This window comes from Lupinus angustifolius, chromosome LG11 (assembly GCF_001865875.1).
Source record: "Lupinus angustifolius cultivar Tanjil chromosome LG11, LupAngTanjil_v1.0, whole genome shotgun sequence".
NCBI classification, from domain to species: Eukaryota; Viridiplantae; Streptophyta; class Magnoliopsida; order Fabales; family Fabaceae; genus Lupinus; species Lupinus angustifolius.
This window is the reverse complement of record NC_032019.1, coordinates 24,844,836-24,871,147: the sequence shown is the minus strand read 5'-3', so window position 1 is coordinate 24,871,147 and position 26,312 is coordinate 24,844,836. Positions and strand designations below refer to the sequence as shown.

The window sequence follows — 26,312 nt, the reverse complement described above, 5'->3', positions numbered from 1 at the left end:
ATATTTTCTCTTTTCAAAACTAGAGCTCCTTATTACTATAAAGTTCAAAGTTTTCCCATTGATAACCTAAACCAAAATCCACACTCTTTTGATTCTCTATTTATTATTACTTATTTGTTTTCTTCTTTTGGGTACACTTACCCTTATCCCGTGTTTTGTTTGTACAAACTCAATAAACCCCACCATCACACATCCTATAGTTAATTTCCAAGTAATCTTTATTCCCTTTTCTCATGGCAGATCAGAAGAACCAAAACCATGATTCTGGGACCATTTCTTTTGAAGCTCCAAATGAAAGAAGGAACAAATTTCCAAACTTTCTCTTATCTGTGAGACTCAAGTATGTGAAGGTTGGATACCACTACCTAATCTCCAATATTATGTACCTTGTGCTCATACCCCTTATTGGTGTAGCTTCAGCTCAACTATCAAGTCTTTCAATCCATGATGTTGTGAAGTTATGGGAAAATCTCAAGTTCAACCTTGTCTCAGTGACGCTATGTTCAAGCCTTATAGTGTTTCTTGCCACCCTTTACCTCATGAGCCGTCCACGTGGTGTTTACTTAGTGGATTTTGCATGTTACAAACCACAAGAAGATTGCACTTGTACAAGGGAGACTTTCATGAACAGGTCTAATCTTATAGGATCCTTTTCAGAAGATAACCTATCCTTTCAAAAGAAGATACTTGAGAGATCTGGATTGGGGCAAAAGACTTATTTGCCCCCAGCAATCTTGAGTGTGCCACCAAAACCTTGTATAGCTGAAGCTAGAAAAGAAGCAGAAGAAGTGATGTTTGGAGCTATTGACCAGGTTCTTGCAAAGACTGGGGTGAAGGCTAAAGATATTGGGATTTTGGTGGTGAATTGCAGCTTGTTCAACCCCACACCATCACTCTCTGCCATGATAGTGAATCACTACAAGTTAAGAGGGAATGTTTTGAGTTATAATCTTGGTGGCATGGGTTGCAGTGCTGGCCTTTTGTCTATAGACCTTGCTAAGCAGCTCCTACAGGTTTGCATTTCTCTTTTAATTTGTATTTTTCAAAACGACCAAACTATTCACTATCCCTTATTGCTTCATACTATGAAACATCCAGATCAATTCCCGAAATCTATAATAGAAATAAAAAGGATCTCAACTTTATCATAAGAGACAGCAATAATTACCAATGTTTTACATTGTCCTACATAAAGGAAATTCAGAGTAAAATATTAGTTTTGAGAGTCTATGTTAATATCATGTGATCCTACCAATCACATTAGGGCATATTATTAATAAGAGAGTAATACATATGTACTAATAATAGTTAAAAATTTATACAACAATTATCGAATGATACAATGATAATGTAAAAAAAATTTAACTTTTATAATATCAATACATATATTTTTCTCTACTTATAAATGCAATACAACTACAATTTAGAATATAGTATAATATTAAATATGAAAAATGAATGATATAATGATATTTATAATATTAATGCTGATGATTTTTTTCTTGACAGAGTACCGTACCAATAATACTCAGCATTTATAACCAAAAAATAATAAAATTGTCTAGTTTTATCCACTCTAAATAATATATATAAATAAATATATATATAATAGCATCTTTTCATAAAGTATATTTTTAGAAAAGATATTACATATTCCAACTTCCATCATTGCCGCCTCCTTGATCCGTCCAGGTATACTGCCTTCTTTTCAATTTAGAACATGACTTTGCAGCTGTAATGTGATTTTTACTTTGGAGCCCATTTATTTATAAGTCTTTATATCCTCGTGTGAACAACTTAAAAAATCAAATGTGAACCGTGTGCACCACTTCTGGGCTCTCCATTCATAGATGGGTCGTTATTGATATCATCCGTAGCAAAGTAGCAACACAATTGTGAGATCTTTCCTCAAATAATAAAAACAAAAGAAAAAATAATATGGTAAAATAGTTATATCATTTTATATAGAATAAAATAATATTTTTATCACTAAAGACAATCATGTTATAAATGTCCACATGTACGTGCAGCTGGTCCACATTTACAGCCTAGGTCGCTGGCAGTTTTTGTTAGGTTGGCCAACCTAATTAATACTCTCCCAAGTATCCTGAAGATATGGGCCCCTTTTATTGCCAATTCCCCATACCATTTACCATTTATACACATGTTCAATTACATAAACTTTTTGATGTCTCATAAAGTATGTTATTTCATGTTTTATTTTATCTTTTGTGATTGATTGAAAAATGATTTAAGTTAAAAAATTTAAACAATTTATTAATTTCTTGACAATTATAAACAGTGACACATAAAATGACATACTTTTGTGAGATAAAAAATGTCCACGCAAACACATTAAGTTCTTGAAATTAACATATTGCTTACTATGTGACTTTAAGATTCCAACAATTTCATTTATTATAATCATACCTTATCTATAATCCACTATAGTAATTGGCTCAAAAGGTTTTACATCAATAATCTTGATTTTAATATGGTTATTGCTTATCATAGGATCACTCTTCCAAATTTATGAGGTAAGCTAACTATTCATTCTTCAAACGTTATGATAAATATATAGGTACATCCCAACTCTTATGCCTTAGTAGTGAGCATGGAAAACATCACACTGAACTGGTATTTTGGCAACAACCGATCAATGCTAGTGTCTAATTGTCTCTTCAGAATGGGTGGAGCAGCAATCCTCCTCTCTAGCTGGTCTTCCGATCGCCGCCGAGCCAAATACCAATTGGTCCATACAGTGCGTACCCATAAAGGTGCAGAAGACAAATCATATGGCTGTGTCTTCCAAGAAGAAGATGAAACAAAAAGAATTGGTGTGGCACTCTCAAAAGACTTGATGGCTGTTGCTGGAGAAGCCCTCAAGACCAACATCACAACACTTGGACCATTAGTCCTTCCTATGTCAGAGCAGCTACTATTTTTTGCTACTTTGGTTGCTAGAAAAGTGTTCAAGATGAATATAAAGCCATACATCCCAGATTTTAAGCTAGCTTTTGAGCACTTTTGCATTCATGCAGGAGGAAGAGCTGTGTTAGATGAGTTGGAGAAAAATCTTGAGCTCACTGATTGGCATATGGAGCCCTCAAGGATGACCTTGTACAGGTTTGGTAACACTTCTAGCAGTTCTTTGTGGTATGAATTGGCCTACACTGAAGCTAAGGGGAGGATCTGGAAGGGTGATAGGACATGGCAGATTGCTTTTGGTTCTGGGTTTAAGTGCAACAGTGCTGTGTGGCGGGCATTGAGGACCATTGATCCAGCTAAAGACAAGAATCCTTGGATGGATGAGATACATGAGTTTCCTGTTCATGTGCCTAAAGTGGCAACAATTGGTTCCTCAACTAAAGAGGGGGTCTAAATGGAAAAAAAGACTTATTTATAGTGTTGTTGTTAATCATAGGAGTTGTACAAAACTAGAAGAGGATATTGCTCCTAATTGATTTGCCAATTTCTTTGTTCTTGCATTAGTGTGTTGAAGTTAAAGGAGTGTGCATACAATTGTTTCCCCTATTGAAGATTTATTTCATTATTTTCTGTTAAATATGGAGACTGAAAATTTATTGCATTATTTTTTGTTAAATATGCAGATTGCATGAAGATTTATTTTATTATTTTCTGTTAAAAATGAAGATTGAATGTAGAGAATGAAATGTGATAAAGAGAATAAATTTGGTGTAATAGAATGAGAATGTTGTTTAGGAAGAATAAATACATTACATAAGATAAGGTTGAGAATGAGTGAAGTGAAGAGAGTTAGGGAAGCTCAAATTATAAAAAAAAAATGATAGAAACCACTTTGGTGGTTTGAACATATGTGGAGGAGATCGTTGAAAACCCTAGTAAGGAGAGTTTATTGAATGAGGGTTAATCCAGCTTCTAGAGAGTTGAACATATGAGCAACACATCAGACCAAGGACTAGCACAACACGTCCATATGTTTATTGCAACCATCTCTTCCTTCTTCATTTCACTAATACATATAGTGTTGTAAGGCAATGTGATAAAGAGTTTTTCAACTGGTCTTTTGTTTCATATCTTCTATAGTAATGCCTTCCCCTTTCCTTACTTTGTCTTTGTGTTATATTTTTCTCTTTGTTACTACTGATTTCGTCTTCTTTGCTTCTTATTTTAATCATGGAACCTGTTTTCATATTTTGATTTATTGTGTTTATATGTTGTTATTAGTTTTTGTTTGAATACTTATTTCGTATTTGAAGGTATTAGTGAAATTAGTAAGGTTTTGTTAACTTCTTATCAATGTCTTTAAATTTTGCATTTTCTTTTGTACTTTCATTTCGTCTTCTTTACTTCCTTTGGTCTTCATATTTTACAATTCCTTCGATTCATTAATGAAATATGATGTAATGTGTAAAGTATTGTTTGTATTTTGTTTGCTTCATGGATAAAGATGAATTAATGTTGTCAATCTCCTTTTTTGTACTACTACTACTCTCACAATCCTGTTCGGTGTATTTTTCGACAATTATCTTTTCATATGTTTTTAAAGTTGCTCTACTTTATTATTGTTTTGCATTTTCGCTAATACATGTTCCTATATTTAGTTACCAGTCTCAATATAATTTGTTTTATGTAAACTTGTGTTTGGTCTTATTTACTTTGGTACAATTCATTTGGTTTATTAACATGTGAAATGTTATATTTTATAGTTCCTACTATCTGATTGTCAAAATGGTGTCACTACCCCACCTAATTAAGGTATATTTTCCTCTCTTTTTTATTTTGTAGACATGTTGTTATTCCTCCTCCTTTGTTCTCATTGATTATTATTGTGCAAAGAGTTCATTTCATATTGATTATTTTTTGAAGAGTTAAATATGAGAAGATTTTTAGAGCATTGAAGCAATAAAATGTTGCAAATCAGTTGTCTATGTCACCCATATTATCCTCAGTAGCGTCTTAATTAATATTAAAATTGATTAGAACACCTATTTTTTCTTCAAAAAATTGGGTTAAGCACATATGTTTATTCCTTTGTGTAAAGTTTGAACCTCTCCTACCATTTTTGAGTTTTCATTATTTACATTGTATGTTTCAGAAACCTAATTTTTTCCCATTCTTTATATGTTTAATATTTATTTTGTATTGTTTGTGTTATATATTTCATAAAGACCTGAAGAATGATGTCACTACCCCATCCAAGGTAAAGTTTTTTCCTTTGTAGATATGTTCTTCTTTTTTCCATTAATTTTTGTATTTATTTTTTTATTGATTTGTTTATTTATTTTCTGGATCTACTGCTCTTATTTTGTAGATATGTTCTTATTCTTCCATTGATTTTTTTGTTTATTTTTCATTGATTTTTTATTTTGTAGATTTGTTGTCATTGATTTCATTATTTTATATATTTATTCGATTTCATTATTTTATATGTTTATTCTGGTTGATTTCATTCTTTCATTGATGTTTGATATTACTGTTTTGATCTCATATAGATTAGTATTGTGCAATTAAATCTTTACATATTGATTATTTTTTGAAAAGCTGAATAAGGGGACATTTTCATAACATTGAATCAACATAAATGTGGCAAATCTGTTGTATATGTCACCCATATTATTCTCATCAATGTTTTAATTAATATTAAAATTGATTTAATACCTATTTTTCTTCAAAAAATTGGGTTAAGCACATAATATTCATATATATTATCAATTGCTTGAGTTTATTATTTCCAGTTATTGAGGTGTAATGAGTTCATTTCTAACTAACAAAGCTTTTCTTGTACTCTTTTGTTAGAAGAGCATAATGGATGCAAGAGTAAAGAAAATAATAATTCAGGGAGTTGCTGATTGTTTAAGAATATCAGTGATCCTTTTGTGTTTTTTACTTACATTTCTCCAATTAGACAGTATCATCTATTTGTTGTACTACTAGTACATGGATTCTGATTGTTAATTTGATTTCATAATTAATTTGGAGACATAATTTTGACTTGACTGAATGCCAATTTTTTGGATTTTTACCATTGAGCTTTAGCGTGTTGTAATTTACCGTTGAACTTAAGGAAGCTGTAATCCTTATGTAATTCCCAATTACTCCTACTTTTTTAATTGGAATTTTGAATTATTATTTTCGTACGGTCAGAAACTCTTCGACAATTGATAATGTGATGCATGTACCATGTTTATCAATATTTGGACACTTGATAATCAATCATTTTGGCAACAATTTTCCACCAATGTTCTTTACTGTCACATATGGATACATTAATATAGTTTTGTTGAATCATTTCATATCAATGTTAATAATAGTTTATTACAAATGCATATCAAACCTATGGGTTGAGATTATTTTAAAATCATACCTCATATAAAATAAATTTTAAAGAATAAGTATAATTTTGTTAAACATATATAACTAAAATCACTTATTTACACTGTAATCTACAAAAAAAAACACTTATTGAATTATTTGACCCAATAAAAAATCACTTATTCAAATATCCGGGAGGTAGTTTTAGTTTTCATATACTTTAGCATCACAATTTTGCTCCTCTCTCTTACTAAAAGTCGTGTTGAATTTTGATAAAGATATTATGTTGCATAATAATCCTATCAATTATATAAAATTTGGCCCGGAATGAGTAGATATGAAATTCATTGTTTTGTTATATGGTTCTTAATTGTGTTGACACTGCAAATATATTGCTTTTGGAATATATCATAGATGAGTTTATGACAATTTTATTTTGTTAGTGTTTTCTTTGTAACATTTTTAATAGAAATTTTCACAACATCATTGTCATTTATTTTACTTACTTTCCTGATGTATTTGAACATGTTTAAACAAACAAGTAAATGCGCATGTAACATGTATGTTATTAACCATGTGAATACACGAGTAACATGTATGTTATTAATGTAAATGCACGTGAAATATGTGTGCTATTAACCATGTAAATACAAGGATAACATGTATGTTTCTAATGATGCGACAAAAAAATATGTCACGTGCAAATGCACTTACTAGTTTTATTGAAAGGAAAACACTAACATCTGCTCTTCCGAATGAGGATAAGAGGTGAAGAAAGAGCTTCTTTAAAAAATTATGAATTGATAACTTTGAGAATTGGTTGACTTAACTTCACAATGCACATTTACTATATGCTAACTTCTTATCCTCAAATTAACATAACCATTGAAAGTATTCCTATTTATTTCATAAGAGAGAAGAAAAACTAAACTAGTTAATAAAATAAAATGATAGGTATAATTATTGAAAGGTATAGGATTGAAAAATAAAATATTTGACCAAGTACTAAAATTGAAAAACAACAAATAACAATAGCTTTCAAAAAAATAATGTAAAACAACTAAATTTAGGAAAGAGTATGAAGTTGAGTGTTAGCTATGGTGTAGATAATGCCATCATAATGGGAACCTACACTACATATTAACGTTAGCTAGTCTAATTAATTGATGAACAAATTAGAATGCAAATCTACATCCTTCATTACATTATTTAACATTTCTTTAAGATGAACAACTTTGAAGCATTTGATCAAATTAATTCAAGCTAACTAATGTGTTATGATATCCGACGGGAGCACATTTACTGTCCCATAATGTATACCACTTCATGTGCAACTGCTTATGATTGGTTAAAAATATATATTTAAATTAAAATTTTAATAATTATTTAATTTTCTGACCAATTAAAAGCAGTAACACATGGAGTGGTACACTGTTTGGGACAACAGATGTCCACCCATATCCAACAATGAATAAAATTGCTACATGAGGAATACTTATGGTTTAACTAGACATGTTAAGATGAGTGGGGTCAATCAGGCCAGCCCATTACAGTTCTAAAAAATATGACCTAGGTTTGAAATTAAGAAGATATATATTGTTAAAACTGAGTTTTTCAGTCGGGCCTTGCCCATCAACACTAAAATTGGGCCTGGGTTGGGCATGGGTTCGGGTTATCATTATAAAATGTGGACATGGTCAAGTGGACAATCTCAGCCGGAAAAAAACACAAAATATCTTCCAGCCTCATGTGGGTCACGTGTCACCCTTTATCACTTCCCATTCACTCTAGTTAATACTTCTAACTTGTAAGAAATCACACTACCATCACGATCTTGTTTGGGTATTAGAGGGGTGAACATCTGCTGTCCTATAAAAATGTATCACTTCATGTGCTATTATTTATGATTGGTCAGAAAAATATTTAATCATTACTTTTTTAACTTAAATGCATTTTTTATAACCAATCACAAACAGTATCACATGGAATAACATACTTTGTAGTACAACAAATATGATCCCGTATTAGAGGTGTAACTTTAAACATTTCATATTTCTCTTTGGTTCTTCTAGAGATAATTGTGCTTTTTTTTTTAAAAATTAGTCTTTTTATAAAGTATGTATTCATTGCGTACATATCTTCATAGATGCATCAACCATTTAGTTTTGGACTTTGCTGATTGTTTTTGTGGCACCATGCACTATTCAAATGCATATTTTTTAAAGTTGTATTGAATATTTGTATTTATTTACTAAAGAACCAGATTCTTAAATGTGTATTTTCTTGCTATGTGAGTAGACTTTTCTATTACTTTAAACTTTTATAAGCATCCTTCATAAGAACCCTTTAATTATGATCTTAATATTATGACATTCACGTGTAATAAAAGAAAAGACTAAGAAATACTAATTTTCATTTCCGTTTCTTTTCTACTATACTTTCTGGTTATCTTTGTTTTCACCTCTCCACATTTGCTTTGTGCGTTCTTTCATAGTTAAGAACTTAGTTTCCCTCATTCTTTATACAACACCACACTTTCCTTACTCAGTCACTAATGATTATCTAATTCTCACTTTATATTTCTACTCAAAAGATAATAAAAAATGACATGACTTTTCTAATGCATAAGTGCTCTATTTATATAAAGATTTAGGAAGAGTTATTGAAGAAAATAACCCATCCATTATGATGGAAACTACCCATGAAGTGAGAGGGGGGAGGGGAGGGAGTTGACCAACATACTCCCACTAATTTGATCCATTAATTGCCAACCACTATCATATTAAACAATTTGATAGAAATTAGTAATTTCCAAGAACATAGACCACTTAGATTACTAATTAATCTAACAATCTCCCACTTGGTCCATATGATGACTTGAAGATTAATAAAATAACTTTAATTGCACACTTTCATTAAAACTTATAAATCATCATCCTTAATTGAATTAAAATAATTGAATCATGGCGGTCACAAATTATATGAGTTAATTTGATCCCTTCCATGTATCACAACCGACTCAACTCATTTGACTTTAATTTGAGTCTTCATTTACTTTTTGAAACTCACTAGGTTATCTCATTAAAACCATACGGGTGAATTCTTTAAATATGGATAACTTACACTTTAATTAAGGAAATAAAACTTTCATTGAATTCAAATGTGTCATACAATGATAAGCAAACATCTTTACATGTATATATACATCAAGTACTATCATATTAACAAGGGTTTATCTATAATGCTCATCCTTTCTACATGTCCAATGTAAATCTTAGGATACAATCCTTTAGTTAATGGATTCTTTACCATTAGATCGGTACTAATATGCTCTATAGACACCATATGTTTTTGTACTTCTTCTTTAACCGGCAAAAACTTTAAATCCATATGTTTGGTACATTTGGAATACTTATCATTCTTAGATAAAAAGACAATTGCAGGAATTATCGTAATAAAACTTTAACATCCTACCTACATTGTCTACAATTTCAAGAAAATATTGCTCCTGACCTTGGCATGACACCAAGATCACTAAAAATAAGCAAAAGGAAGAACACCTTGATGACGTAGAAGATCAAGATTCAAGATCAATAGTTTTTAAGTCTTCTATATAGGTACTTCTATCTTTAATCTTTTATATTTATTAACAATGCTCATAAGTGGAAAAACAAATTTTATATCAATTGGAAACTCTTAGTCTTTTTAAAATACTAAGTAATAAGTTACTTGATATGAGTAACATGTTACTAGACTAGAGTAACATGTTACATGAACTGTGTGATAGTAAGTGACATGTTACAAGGATTGAGTAACATGTTACCAAACCGAGTAATGAGTTACCCAACAAAAATAACACAAAGTAACTGATTACTCTAAGGAGTAACCGATTACTCATTTGGACATAATGTTGGGGTAACCAATTACAACCTACAATAATTGGTTATAGAGAGTTGTTGGACCAGATTTTGAAATCCAAACCAAACAACTTTCATCCAAAACGAATTATTTTCATTCCAATCAAGTTCTACCATCACATAGGGGTATAATGGCTGGTTGGAATCCTATTTAAAGGCCTTGAAACATCCATTTTATGACACCATTCTTTCTCACAATTTGCACAACTTTCACATACAATTTTCTGCAATTTGTTCACGCAACTTCAGTTTTAACTTTAAGATTTTTCTGAAGTTGCACACAAGTGTTTATCTAGAGTTTTTCCAAACTTAAACACTAAAGAGCATTGTGTATTGAGTATAGAAAGAATTTATGGATTGCAAGTTATATAATTGTTATATCTTGTAAGGCAAACCTTTCCCTAACAAATTCTTCATTTGACTTGTAATTACTTTTCACAACATGGTGTGGTAGAAAAGGGAAGAGTGTTTGTATAGAAGTGGTTTTCTTCTAAGTGATGAGGTATTTGTGAGTGCGTAATGTACTAGTAGTCTCGGGGAGAGATTTTTAATTACAACTCAAAATATCAATGGAAAAATCTCTTATGCTGCAAGAGTACTAGACTGAGCCTTCGATGGACAAGAAGGTGAACCAATATAAAGATTATTGTGTGCTTTCTCTCTTCTCCTTACTCTCTTTATTTCATGTTTCTATACTTGGAGATTTTTCTGCATCTTTTTCGTAGTAGCATACTCTAACTTTTATAGCATATAAATTTACCCTTGTCTAGAAAACTAATTTACCCCCTAGTTGCCAGCTTATACTTTTAAGACTGAGATGGCAACTAAGACGCAGGAGGGTAAATTAGTTGTTTGAAACTATGACTGATTTTTTTTTGCACAATTTAAGAGTTAATAGCAGCGAAAAATAATATGCAGAAATAATCAAGTAAATGTAAGGAGATAAAGAGAAGAGAGTACATAAATGTTTTTATACTGGTTCACCTTCTTGTCCACTGAAGGCTACATGCAGTACTCTTGCAACATAAGAGATTTCTTCACTAGATATTAAGAGTAGGAATTACAATTTCTCACCTCGAGATTCCCTTGTACCTTACTTACTCTCTAAAACCTATATCACTCTTAGGAAAACACCCTTTCCAAGTGACTCTATCCCCTTTATTATCACACCCAGTGAAAGAAAGTAATTCACAACTTTGAATGAAGAATATGTTTAAAAATGGCAATGAGTTGCCTTTACAAGATTTTGAAGTTATAAACTCTTGCAATCCAATAACTTAATATATACTTTAGTACTAATGCTCACAAGGTTTGAATAACTTGCAATAACACTTAAGGCAACTTTGCAAATCAAGTTATGAACAAGTTGCACCAAATGTAGCACAAGTATTTCAGAAAATTGTAGTTTTAGTGAATGATTTTAAACTGAGTTATGTTATGAAATTGTGTGTAGTCTTTTTGTTTCAAATGAGTTTCAAAGCCTTTATATAGACTTTCCAATCAACCAGAATACCTCTATGAAAAGGTAGGATTCGTTTGGAATGAAACCATTTCATTTGGGTTGAAAGCTGTGTGGTTTGAATCTGAAAAACTGGTGTAACATCTCTCAGTAATCGATTATCCAACAAATCTGTCCAACTGAGAAATTAATATTCACAGGTAGTAATCGATTACTCAAATGGTGTAATCGATTACCCAACTATTCTGTCCAACTGGGTAATTATTTACCATGTTGTTTAATCGATTACTGACATGGTGTAATTGATTATCCTAATCAATTTTTGTTAGATAACTCGTTTCTCACACATGTAACCTGTTACTTAGTTCTGGTAACCTGTTACTTAGTCACAGTAACCTATTACACAGTAATTTGAAAATCGTTTTCATTTATACTTTGTGTTTATCAATTTTATTTTAAAATACTTTTGAGCATTAATACCAAGTGTATGTATTAGAGTATAAGGATAGAAGTATCTAAAGACATATATTCTAATCTCTTGAAGCTTTGTCTTCATTGTCTTCTTACGTATTCTTCATTTTCTTCTTTTATGTGATGTTGGTGTCTTCATCAAAATCGTGCCAAGGTCAGGAGTCAGATCTTCTTCACAATCTCCCCCTTTTTGATGATGACAAACCAATATCTTCTTGACAATGTAGTTTTCTGAGAGTAGCATACTTTGTGATATTCTTGACTTGTCTTGAGTATGCTCCCCCTATTTTATATGCTCCCCCTTTGATTTGGAGTTATGTGCCTGGAATATTTTATCTAGAAAATACACTCTCCCAACTTTTCTCCCCCTTTTGACTTCATCAAAAAGAAGAAAAGCCAAGAGTCCAACACAATATATATATATATATATATATATATATATGGCATACAATATGTTTATAACAATTATAAAGGTAATCATAAAATTGATATCGCATAGTAAAAAATTTAAAAGATGTTCATACAAATTCAACCATAAAACGAAAAAAACAAAAAAACATCAAATTGTCCACAAGTATGCAACATTACAATAAGAAAAGAGAGCCAAGAATTTTTATGTTTGAATAAATTTTTGATCACCTCTTGTCCAAGTTTATCTTGAATTTTGTAGGAAATTAATTAATCCAAAAGAGAGCCAAGAATGCATGCCAAATCATAAGCGCAAAATTCCAAAAGGGAATTCTCAAAACAAACAAGCTAAGTACTGCATGTTGTGTGCTTTAGCTTGTCAAAAAAAAATGACTTAGGCTTAAAGAAATGTACCTTTCTTCACCTTGAAGAAACCCAAGGTAGGTATGCAAAGTAAAACACAAACTCAAAAGCTTACCTAGACTTGAAGAAATCATGCTTAAATGCCAAGTAACCAACTAAAACCAACTCATTAAATCATGGAACAAAGGTTACTTCGGCTTTATGAAAGGTTGGTTCCTTCACCATGAAGAAACCAACCATCCAGGTGTGGGCTAAGTGTGAGCTGGACGGCCAGGTCAGAAACCTAGCCATGAAGAAAGCCTGGCCAACTCATCAAGCAACTTGCCTATTCTTTACTTGAAGGCCAAGCACATAACCTCATGCATGACATACGTTCTGAACGGCCAAGTAGGAGGTGTCAACATGCATGTAACATAACCCACAATAGGCTGTCCAAGCTAGCTGGCCAAGATGGCACAAGCTACTATCTCACCAGCTTGAACTAGGGCGCTGGGCGGCCAGGAAAGGGGGGCCAGGCGACCCTCACGTTTCCTATAAAAGGCACACCCATTCCTTTAATTTAACACATAGTAATATTTCACAAATTGTTATTCTTCTTCCCATTTCAGTTCTCTCTATTTTTAGAATGTTCTTAGGTTGTTCTTAGGTATTTAGTTCATAGAAATTCAATGGGAATGGAGTTGGAAAATGAGGTGCAAAAACATGATTTTGTAACCTCATTTGAAATCAAAAGCATCTCATCAATGGATAGATGGCTTGTGCTCCTACATATTGATTTGGATTATGGTGTAAGGTTATTTCTTTTCTTCATTTGTATCTTGTTTTGATTTCAATACATTCAAGTTATTACTTTTGGTTAAATTTTTAATTCTTTAAGAAGCCCTTTGAGCCAAACAAATTGAATTAATTTCTTTTCAAACAAACCCATGAACCAAATTAGAACACAAGTTTATAATTAAGAGAACATAAATTTTTAAAAGTGTTTGAAAAAAGTAAAGTTGGGGGCAAATTGGAGGACTTGGTTTCTTAAAAAGAAAATTGAAAGTTTTGGTCAATCTCTTTACAAAAATAACAAATGTAGTAAAATAAATTGAGAAACAAAAAGATATTGAAAAATACAAAGAAGAAGCCAAAAGAGTCAAGGTTCATAAGCTAAGAGGTCAGAAAAGAAATAGTGGAAAAAGTAGAGTGAAGTGTTTCATGGAGAAAATTTTGAAATTTTTTGCTCTCTTGAATTAAATTTGCTTATCTAGAAAAACCCTTATTTTTCAAGCCTAGCCTCATTACAACTGAAAACAAGACCTTAGTGATCATTTATTGAAAATAAAATTTTAAGAGAATAGGAGAAACAAAGAACAAATTCAAATTACTATAATCAAATGGTTGAAAAATTTAGTGAAACACTTACACCCTTTGAAAAGTTCTATGTTTAAACATGTGTGAATAAAAACACTTTTTGATTGAAAAGTATTATTTTGGGTTTTGTTACACATTTTTTATCAACAAAAGCATACATTTTATGTTTGAAGCATTATGTGTGAAAATTCACAAAACTTGAAAAATCTCATTCAAAATTTGATCTTGCTTAAGAAAATTTGAAATCATGTCAATCAAATCTTAAAACATTAGCCAAGGTCAACTCGGATATGCTTTACCATTTATTTGAGGAAAAACAAAGTCTTAAGTTGGGAGGAGTTGATAAGTGCCAAAAATACCTAATTTTCATACACTTTTCAAAGCACTTATCCCATGCAAACTTTAGAAAACCAACTTAATTCAACACTTTTTAGAGAAATTTTCATAATTGAATTATATACTTTGTACACCTCTTTTCCATTTCTTTGTATAAAGTTTTTAGGAGAATCAAGAGAATAAAATATCAAAAGAAAAGTCAAGCCAAGAGGTTTCCACATATGCCAAAATAGATGCACACATGGCAAGTTAAGTGCTTAGCCTAAGCATGGATCAAAATCATGAAGTTGCTCACCAAGCAGCCTGGCGTGGACCAAAGGCACTCCCATCATGACCTGACACCAACTTGGCTTGGTCATACACAAGCATAGCACGGTCAGAATCAAGCATGGCACAAGCCAAGTGCTCAATAAGCAGATTAGCATGGCACTAGGACCACCCAACATGGAACCAAGCACCGGGCCAGATAGGACAACCAAGCGCCTACCTAGCTAGGTCAACCTCACTTCACATGGGAGCCTAGCGAATGCACCCACCAAATTGGCCTAGTTGACTTAGCCACCAAGCAAGGCTTACCTCATGCATAACCTCACTTCACATGGGCTCTACACACTTTTCATATGTAGCTCATAATAGCTGGCCCAAATAGATCATTGTCACCTTTCAGAGTCAACAAGAAATACCTTACTAAGCTACTTGGTCAAGGGACAAAACCCATGATAAAGGGCTTCGACAGGCGCCTGGCGTGGGACCAAGTGGGCCAAGCAGTGGCCAGAAAATCCTATAAATAGGAGGGCCTTCCTACACATTTCATACATTCATTCCCATTCTCATCTTCACTTTCTCCTCTCCACAAATCTCTCTCTAGAATTCTCTCAATTTTGTAAGACTTGGGGCCATAGTTCCAAGCTCTTTAGGTAGGTAAATTCTTCTAAATTTATCTTAGAATTCAAGAGGAGAAAGGAGTTGGAAAATGGGATACAAAAGTTGCTTTTGTAATCTTATTTGGTTCCAAAAGCATCTCATCCTTTGATTTATGGCTCATGCTCCTACACATTGATTTGGAATTTGGTGTAATGTTATTTCTTTACTTCTTTTGTATCAGATTTTGATTTCAATTTATTCAAGTTACTACTTTTGGTTATTTTTTATTCTTTAAGAAGTTCTTAATGCGGTTTTAGCTTGATCACCTAAAACTTGATTTAAAGATCCAAAATATGCTTCTTCTTAAGGTATTGACAAGTGAACTAAAAATTATAATGTACACCTTACTTCACTTGTCATATCAAAGCATCTATTTTAAGCAACTTGTATTCAAGGCTAAATAAAGTTAACAAAGCCTAAAGTAGGGTGTGACAACCTACTCCGACGAGGGGCAGTTAATTATTATGTAGTATATTATACAAGGTTTGAAAATCATCTTTTCCATATTAGACACTAGGTGGAAAGTTAAAGACATGATGTTTAGAATTAACCGAAGTATAACACATAACTTGCATAAAGTCTTCAAAATCATCTAAGTTGAGAAATAATTCCATCTTTCAAACCAAAACTTCTCCTCAAGAATTTGTGAATATAAGTTTAAATTTTTTTTGTCATTTTATGCAACGACATAACCAAAAATCATTAAAACATTATTAATCATTATTTTTTACTATAATATGCCTATATGATTATATTCTATTATGCAATTCTTTTTGGTTCGATATATTCCTATACTATACTTTAATTGAATCTTGAAAGAGATGCAAGTGTAAAATATAGTAAAGTGTTATCAATAAATTTTATTTGTGGAAAACATAATCTATTCACAAAAGTGCACATCAATTCATTATTTCTAACTTTGTGAATAGAAACAACATATAAAAAGTGCAATTCAATCAATGGATTGTTACTTGACGATAAAAGAGTGATGGATTAATAAATCTAATAGCTAAAATTTACTTTCTGTCATTTACTTTCCGCAACTAACATTTACTTTTTGTCATTTAATTTTGCAACTAACTACTAACTCTTTATTTTGTTTATTTACATTCAGTCATTTACTTTTCCACATTTAACATTTTATTTATTGCTTTATTCTTTTATTCTTTATACCAACCCTTTGAAAGAAGTGGTAGGGTTTATTATGAGACCAGTCCTTCGCAAGAACTGGTTCAGTTAACTTCTAATTTTATTCTTTTATTCTTTTTATTATTCTTTGATACCAACCTTTCATAAGAAATGGTATGATGAAAATTAAAGATTTAGTTTTTGACATACAATAGATTTATATGATGAATTTGGAATAGAAAATAAGTGAACTAGAAACTTAGTTGAAAGTTTCACACAGTCTGGAATTTAACCTTTATCGAGTAAATCTATCATCATAGAACCTCATCTGAAATGACCTGATGGGCCTTATGATTAGCATACGTTGATACTATGTTATTAGTATTGAGTGTTCAAAAGACTTATAGAGTCATTAGTGAAGTTATGAGTTTTAAAATATAACTCGGACAATTTTCTAAAAATTGTCAACGATGTCATTGACAACTTTGCCTGCGAGTACATTACACTGCTCTATTTGTCCTATGAAAGTATGGAATATCATCGATACTCATCTAGACAATTTTTAAGATTGTCCTAAGGTTCCTATAATGCAAGAGGTCCACACACACACACACATATATATATATATATAAAGTGTCATCCATGTGTGTTAGGTAACTTAAGTGTCATGTCACCTCCTAATTATATCATTCAGTGTCATTAGCTTTTTAAATTCCATTTCGGCCTACTTAAACCACAAGCCCAACCCCTTAATCCTCTCATCGCTGATCTATAAATACCCATGAGCCCCCAAGGGATAGTCATAACTCAAAACACAAGTCAACCAACATATCCATCTTCTTCCTCCTTTTTCCCTCCATGGCCTTGAGATCTCAACGAAGAGTGAGGCTGCCTTCTCTTCCTTTTTTCGTACATGCAAGGGATGTGCCTACCTAATTCAGGTATGATGTATCCATTTTTTAGTTTATATTTCCACAATTCCTTTATTTAGCCACACAAATTTATGTGTTTTATAGACAGCATAAGCTTGAGTGAACCCAAGTTTGATCATGTCATAGATTGAGTTCCTCATCCCCAAATTGGGTGATTCTTGAACCATTAGCTTTAAATTTAGAATTTCATGTTGGTGATCTTCTGTTCGAACGGTTAGGTGTAGATGCAAGAAGGCATGAATGAACACATTGTATATGCAACCATGCATCATATAGATTTTGATGAAGATAAAGGTTAATAAAAGATAGAGCTTGAAGGTATGAACAAATCAAAAAACAACAAAGTCAATACTCAAGCTCACACAAGATAAAGCATTTAAGAATATCTAGAGGCTAAGTGTTTTATATCTTTATTAGGTCTTAAGATGTTTTCTTAAAAAGAGTCTAGGCTAGGATGAACCCTAATGGAAGTCTCATAAGCAAAAATTAATCAAAACTAAAATGAGAATTTCATGCATACATACATGATTTACATGCACATGCATCCATACATGTTCATATGATTTTGGATGCATTTAAAATGAGAATTAAATCATACATCATTCAAAGTCATGTATCATACTTTTATAAATCATGTGGGAGGTTCATATCATATTGAAATATATTTTTCAAAACCAATAATCGATTAAGAGATATTTTAATCGATTAAGCATTGAATTCTTGGGAATCTGTTAATCGATTAAGTATGGGTTTAATAGATTAAGGGTTGTTCCAATTTCTGGTTTCTGGTATTTTACAGATTCTTTAATCGATTAAATTTAGTGATAATCGATTAACTATAGCTGAAAATAGAATTGTATATAAATCCAAGATTTTTATATTGCTTCATAACATACATGAGTATATTTTCATAGAATTAGAACATATACACGAAAAATAGATTTCACATTGTTCTGAATATCATAGCTCTTTCACTTTCATTTCTTTAGAGAGATTTTCAAAGTGTTCTTTTGAAAAAGAGATCAGGGAGAATCTTTAGAAAGATCTCCAAGAGCTTCATTGTAAATTCTTTTGTAAAAAGAAACCTTGCATTTCCCATTTTCTGTATTCAAATTGTGAGATTTGTAAAGGGGTTCTTAGACTGTAGAAGAGTGTTTATTCTACACATTGAGGTGCATAAATAACTTGAAAGATTTTAGACAAGGAAACAACATGTTCTCTTGGTGTGTTGTATCTGTGAAGAAGATCTTGCTCCTGACCTTGCATGATTTTGATGAAGACACCAACATCACATAAAGAAAAAAAGGAATAATACTTATGAAGACAGTGAAGATAAAGCTTCAAGGAATTACAATCTAAGTCTGTTGGTACATCTATCATTATACTCTATTGTATACAAATAGTAGTACTACTCAAAAATATTTTAAGAGAAAAATTGAAAGATACAAGTATAACAGGTTACTAGATCTAAGTAATAGGTTACTGTGACTAAGTAAGAGGTTACCAGAACTAACTAATAGGTTACATGAGTGAGAAACGAGTTACCCAACAAAAACTGAACAGGGTAATCGATTATACTCATTTGATTAACCGATTACACATTGTAATAATCAGGTATTCAGTTGAACAGAATATTTGGGTAGTCTATTACATCATGTGAGTAACTGATTACACCGTGTGATAATCAATTATTTAGTTGGACATAATGTTTGGATAATCAATTACATTTTTGGGTAATCGATTACATTGTGTGATAATCAATTACTCATTTGGGCAGAATGTTTGGGTAATCGATCATGTCAATGTTGTAATCGATTATTCAGAGTTGTTGCACCATTTTTCAAATTCAAACTGCAAGCTTTCACCCCAAACAAAATGGTTTCATTCCAATCGAATCCTATGTTTTCATAGAGGTGTTATGGCTGATTGGAGAGCCTATTTAAAGTCATTGAAAATCATAATTCATAACACACAACTCATATACACAATCTAAACTTTTCTGAAACACTTGCTCTGCACTTTTTGCAACTTGTTCTTAACTTTCAGAATATATTTTCTGAAGTTGCCTTAAGTGTTTTTTCAAAGTTATTTAAAATTTCTGAGAATTATTATTAAGTGTATATAAAGAGTTATCGGATAGCAAAAGAGTTCATAGTTTCAAATCTTGTAAAGGCAATCCTTGCTATAGTTAAAGTTTTCTTCATTCAATTTGTGGAATTACTTCCTTTCAGAAGGGTTTGATAAGAAATGGGATATATTCACTTGGAAATTTTTTTTTCCAAAGAGTGGTATAAGTATTAGAGAGTGAGTAAGGTACAAGGAAAACTCGAGGTGAGAACTTGTAATTGCTACTTTTATTATGTAGTGAAGAAATCTCTTGTGTTGCAAGAGTACTAGACGTAACCTTCGGTGGACAAGAAGGTGAACCAATATAAAAATATATGGGTACTCTCTTCTCTCTTATCTCTTTGAATTTGTTTGATATTTTTCTGCATAACGTTTTCCGCTACTATTAATTCCGATTATTGCAGAAAAATATGACAAAGATTTAAGACAACTAATTCAACCCCCCTCTTAGTTTCCATCTCAATCTTACAATTGGCACCAGAGCTTTTTTTGAGTAAATTATTCTCAAAATTGATACTATACCTAAGATGGTCTCAAGATCATTTAAGGGATAAGGTTCCAACATCAATCGCCCTCCAATCTTTGTTGGAGAATGCTATGACTTCTAGAAAATCAGAATTAGAATCTTTATAGAATCTCAACATCTGGACATTTGGAATGCGATTGAGGAAGGACCATATAAACCATTCGCATTTTTCAATAGTGTCAGGGAAGTAAAGTCAAAATCTTCATAGAATGATGAAGACAAAAAGAAGGTGTAATACAATCTTAAAGCAAAGAACATCCTCATTTTAGCATTTGGCATCGATGAATTCTTTAGAGTATCAAACTGCAAATCTGCTAAAGAAGTGTGGGATACTCTTTAGACTACACACGAAGGAACTGAGGAAGTCAAAAGGTCGAGACTCAACACTTTCTCCTAAGAATGTGAAATGTTCCTTATGAAGCCTAGAGAGCAAATACTAGATTTACAAAAGAGATTTACTCACCTTACAAATCATCTTATTAGACTTGGAAAAACATAATCAAATAGTGACTTGTACTTAAAAGTGCTAAGATCACTCCCCAGATCGTGGCAACCAAAAGTAACAGCCATTTCTGAAAAGAAAAGTTTATCAAAAATGTCATTGACTGCTTTATTTGGTAAATTGCAGGAACACGAATTAGAACTCAGCCAAGTTGACCAACATGAAGAGCAAGAAAAGAAGAATAAAAATATCTCTCTTAAAGCAAAGGTAGATAGATATGACTCATCAAGAGATGAATCAGAAAAGGAAGAGATGAAAGACATGAGTCTTTTTATGAAAAATTTCAACAAGTTCCTTAAAAGGAATAAAGGCGGTAAAACTAGACAAAAGAAAAAATTCACCAAGAATAATGACACATACACTTCAAACAAAAACTTCACATGTTTTGGATATGGTAAGCCCGGTCATATTAAGATGCACTGTCCAAACCTAAAAAAGAATGCCTTCAAAGGCCAAAATGAAATGTGGACTACAAAGAGCCTACATAGCTTGAGAAGACAGTGATACCAGTTCTGCCTCTGAACCAGAAAATGAAGAACAAGAACATCTCTCTCTAATGGCATCTCATCACTCTAATGATGAAGAGGTAAATGAAACTAACCTATTTTATTTTTCTAAATTGCCACTTGCATTTAATGATTTACATGATAAATATGTCAAACTCACTAAATTGTTTGTAAAACAAAAAACTGAATTAGAAGTATTCAGAAATAAATCATCATCTTCTTCATTTCAAAATTGCATTACTCTTAAAAAGAAAGTTTTATCATTAAGTCATGAACTTAATAAATTAAACAAGCGTATCAAAAATCTGGACAAGATAATTAAAGATGAGAGACATTTTACAGACCGAAGAGGTCTTGGCTATTCTAACACCCAAGTTTCTAAGAAACAAAATGTCTCAACAAGTATAAACTTTCAGAAACAAAGTATCCATGCTTTTAATTGTAATAACAATAAATCTAGGATACATAGACATCATCCCATATGTACTTATTCTAAGAACCATGGGCATACACCAAACACTTGCATGATTAGAAAACATGGTGTGCCCTTAGGTCACTATAGATGGGTTGAGAAAGGTGCTAACCATGAAGGACCCAAAGAAAATTGGGTACCTAATACTACTTAACCTTTTTTGCAGGATAATTGGAGAGCCGTCTGCAATCTATGGTACTTGGATAGCAGCTTCTCAAAGCACATGACGAGCGACAAAGATAAATTCTCTGTCCTTACTCCAAGGGACAAAGGCTATGTTACATATAGTGACAACAACAAAGGAAAAATACCTAGAGTTGGTAGAATCAGTAAGCCACCTTCAACAACTATAGAAAGAGTATTGTATGTCAAAGGACTCAAGTACAACTTGTTGAGCATAATTCAACCATGCGACAAAGGATTTCATGTGACATTTTACCCTGATAAGTGCATCATCGAGAGTAAGGATTCTACAAACTCGTTGCTAATAATAATCATGATGCATGGCTTTGGAATAGGAGAATTGCTCATATTCGTATGGATCATTTAAATAAACTTATTAAGAAAGATTTAGTTGTTAGTTTACCCAAAATGAAGTTTGTTAAAGACAAACTATATAGTGCTTGTCAAATGGGTAAACAAACAAAAACCTCTTTCAAACCTAAGCATATGGTTTCTTCCGATATACCATTGCAGTTACTACACATGGACTTATTTGGCCCCTCATGGACCAAAAGTTATGATGGTAACAACTACTATGCTCTTGTTATAGTAGATGATTATTCAAGATATACTTGGACTCTATTCTTCGTTTATAAAAATGAGGCATTCAATGCCTTTAGCAAATAGGCTAAAAGAGTTGAAAATGAAAAATCACTTAAAATCGCTTCTATAAGAAGTGATCATGGGGGAGAATTTCAAATAGCTTCTTTTGAAGAATTATGTGATGATCTTGGTATCAATCACAATTTTTTTGCTCCTATAACACCACAACAAAATGGTATTGTAGAGAGAAAGAATTGGTCCTTTGAAGAACTGGCTCGTACAATGTTAAATGAAACTAATCTCACTAAATACTTTTGGGCTATTGCTGTTAGTACAGCATGTTATGTTTCAAACAAAGTTCTTATAAGACCAATTCTCAAGAAAACCCGCTGTGAACTCTTTAAAGGTAGAAAATCAAACATTTCTCATTTTCAAGTATTTGGTTGTAAATGTTTTGTTTTAAATAATGGTAAAGATAACTTAGGCAAGTTCGATAAAAGTTGATGAATGACTCTTTTTAGGCTACTCTCTTACAAGTAAAGCTTATAGAATTTTCAGTAAAACAACTCTAGCAATTGAAGAATTTGTTCATTTGTCTTTTGATGAAACCAATCCTATAATAAAGGATGGGTTAACTCCTGATGAGGAGGACTTTCCAAGTTCCCACTTAACAAAAGAGTCTTTTACTAATGTAACAACTAATACTGAGCATATGAAAATGAAGGATACTCTATCTTCTCAAGAAGAGCATATTCATTCTGATTAACCCAAAGAATGAAGAACTCATCGAGATCATCCTATTGACAATATTATTGGCAATATAAGTAAGAGTGCCACTTCCCGTTTAAAGCTAAATGGTGCTTGTTTAAACATGTCCTTCGTTTCTCAAATAGAAAGTTCCAAGATTGATGATGCAATCGAGGATGAACACTGGATTCTTTCTATGCTGGAAGAGTTAAACCCATTTGAGAGAAATGAAGTTTGGGAACTTGTCCCTAGACTAGATAATAGGCATATTATAGGAACTCGTTGGATATTCCGTAACAAATCAGATGAAAATGGAATCATTATTAGAAATAAAGCTACTCTGGTAGCACAAGGATACAACTTGGAAGAAGGAACAGATTTTGATGAAACCTTCACTCCTGTTTCTAGACTTGAAGCTTGTAGTTGTTACTGGCATATGCTTGCTCTCTAAATTTTCAATTATATCAAATGGACGTAAGGAGCACATTTCTTATTGGTTATCTACAAGAAGAATTGTTTGTAGAACAACCTCTAGGTTTTGAAGACTATAAACATCCTTTTCATGTTTATAAACTAAAGAAAACTCTTTATGGCTTCAAGAAAGCTCCACGTGCTTGATACAATCGTCTAACAACCATTCTACTTGAAAAATGTTTTACCAAAGGAAAGTTCGACACTACACTTTTTATTAAGAAAATACATCATCATACTCTTCTTGTTCAAATATATGTAGATGATATTATTTTTGGTTCTACGAATGAGATTTTCTAGAGTGATTTTGGAAAAATGATGCAAGGGGAGTTTGAAATGTCTATGATGGAGAAGTTAAATTATTTCCTTGGATTCAAATCAAACAACTCAAGGATTGTATTTTTGTAAGTCAATCCAAATACTATAGAGATTTGCTGAAAAGATTTGAAATGGATGACTGCAAGCCAATAGCCACTCCTATTGGTTCTGATACATACATCAATACAGATAAAGATGGAAAATGCATTGACATATCAAAGTATCGAGGTATGATTGGTTCCCTACTTTATTTAACTGCCAGTAGACCTGATATAATATTTAGTCTCTGTTTGTGTGCATGTTATCAATCAAAACCAAAAGAATCACAATTAGTTGCTGTCAAAAGAATCATGAAATATAAAAAGGCATAACTGATGTTGGAGTATGGTATCTAAAAGGAAGTATATGTGATTTTTTGGATATTCAGATTCAGATTTTGCTGGATGCAAAATTCAGAGAAAACGTACAAGTAGTACTTTTCATATATTAGGAAATGCATTGGTCTCATGGTCATGCAAGAAACAAGCTTATGTTTCCCTAAGTACCGTTGAAGCATAGTAAATAGCAGCATGAAGTTGTTGTTCTCAAGTGTTGTAGCTTAAACAACAATTACGAGATTATGACTTAGACTTAGGTTGCATTCCCCTAAAATGTGATAATATTAGTGCTATAAATCTCACATAGTATCCAGTCATGCATTCTAGAACCAAACACATAGATATAAGACATCACTTCCTTAGGGACCATGTCCAAAAGAAAGATGTGTCTGTAGAATTTGTTGATACTCATGATCAACTGCCAAATATATTTACTAAACATTTGGCAAAAGAACCTTTCTATAAAATTTGACGAAAATTAGGCATACTTGATGAAGCTTACTTGTCTTAAATGCTTATAGGTTTGCTTCATTATGTTTATCTTATGCCTAATTGTATTTAAAATAGTTTAATTGTTTTCAAAATTTTCATTTCTGGGGTATATAATCGATTACTTCGGGTAAGTAATCAATTATCAGGCTTCAGTGTGCCTGAAAATATTGAAATTCTTGGGTTAGTAACTGATTACTCTAGAGAGTAATCGATTACTACATTAGGCAGGAACTTTCATTAACCGATTACCCATTTGCGTAATCGATTACCTAAGGTTGTTGTTTGAAATCTGAGAATTTTCAATGTTCAGTAATCAATTGCTCACTTTGACTAACCGATTACTCTGACCAGTATTTAAGTTTCCCTCCTCATTTTTCAAACACTTCTTCTTCCTCATACCCTTGTTTTTGTATTCACCCTAGCTTTCTTCTCATATCACTTTGTCAATTCTAAACACTTCTATTCCATAGATTTCATGTTTAGTGGCCTAAATCAAAAATCCCCAAATCTCCCAAACCTCAAAAATCTAACTTTTCAAAAACCTCAATCAATGGCTTCATCATCAAGGGCTAAGAAGCAACATACCATTGTGAATCAAAAGAAGCAAGGTACTTCATCTTTTGAAGCTAACCCTCTAGATTTGGCACATCTTCTCGCCAATGACGAACAACGCAAAGTTTTCTCACAGCATTTCCTTGGACGCTCAATATTTGCTCATAAGTTTCGCAATGTAAGTAACTTTGAGTTTGAATATTTCCATTTCCCTATTCTACTTAGGCAACAACATCTTTTTTATTTCTGTGAAGAATCAAATGCCTATTATCCTGAACTTGTTAAAGTATTTTACTACAACTTGAACTTTAGGAAGAATCGTTTAACATCCTATGTGAAAGGAAAAGAAATTGTTTTTTATGTTAAAACCTTCGGTTCAATATGCTGTAATATACCCTATCAAGATAGCATAAAATATTTCGGTCTTCCATGTGAATGACATAACTATGATAGAAAAGAGTTCTACTACTCTATGTGTAGATTCTGTAAACGGGAAATAGAAAGGCGTAAGCAACTGGCGTTAGGTTAAACTGTAAAGAGTAGAGATATTCTTATTGTAGGAAATCTCAATCTCGAAGATTGTTTGCTTCATTACTTTATGAGATATGTCATTCTTCCAAAAATTTCAAATCATTCTCAAATTAATGACATGGAACTATAATTGATGTATGCTCTTAAGCATAACCTTTCAATCAATTGGGCTTTGACTGTAATGAGACAAATATGGTCTGTACGAGAGACTCACATCCCTCTTCCTTATGCAATCTTCCTTACCAGAGTACTTCACTATTTTTGTATAACCACTGTTGGTGATTCCCAAGTCACACTTCATGCACGCGATTGTAAAATTGATGTGGATGTGATCC

The 26,312-nt window shown here is 32.1% G+C and overlaps 1 protein-coding gene across 2 annotated transcripts; it reads left to right on the top strand.

Moving 5' to 3' along the window:
- LOC109359248 (3-ketoacyl-CoA synthase 11-like) lies at positions 1-26,004 on the top strand. 2 transcript variants are annotated; one of them, XM_019603839.1, is made up of 4 exons: positions 1-1,013; positions 2,582-3,356; positions 18,350-18,359; positions 25,992-26,004. In XM_019603839.1, exons 1-3 carry the CDS (start codon positions 234-236, stop codon positions 18,352-18,354), a joined length of 1,560 nt encoding a protein of 519 aa, XP_019459384.1. In that variant the 5' UTR covers positions 1-233; the 3' UTR covers positions 18,355-18,359; positions 25,992-26,004. The 2 variants fall into 2 exon arrangements, with proteins under 2 accessions (XP_019459384.1, XP_019459383.1); XM_019603838.1 differs by lacking the exons at positions 18,350-18,359; positions 25,992-26,004 and having other exon boundaries at positions 2-1,013; positions 2,582-3,385.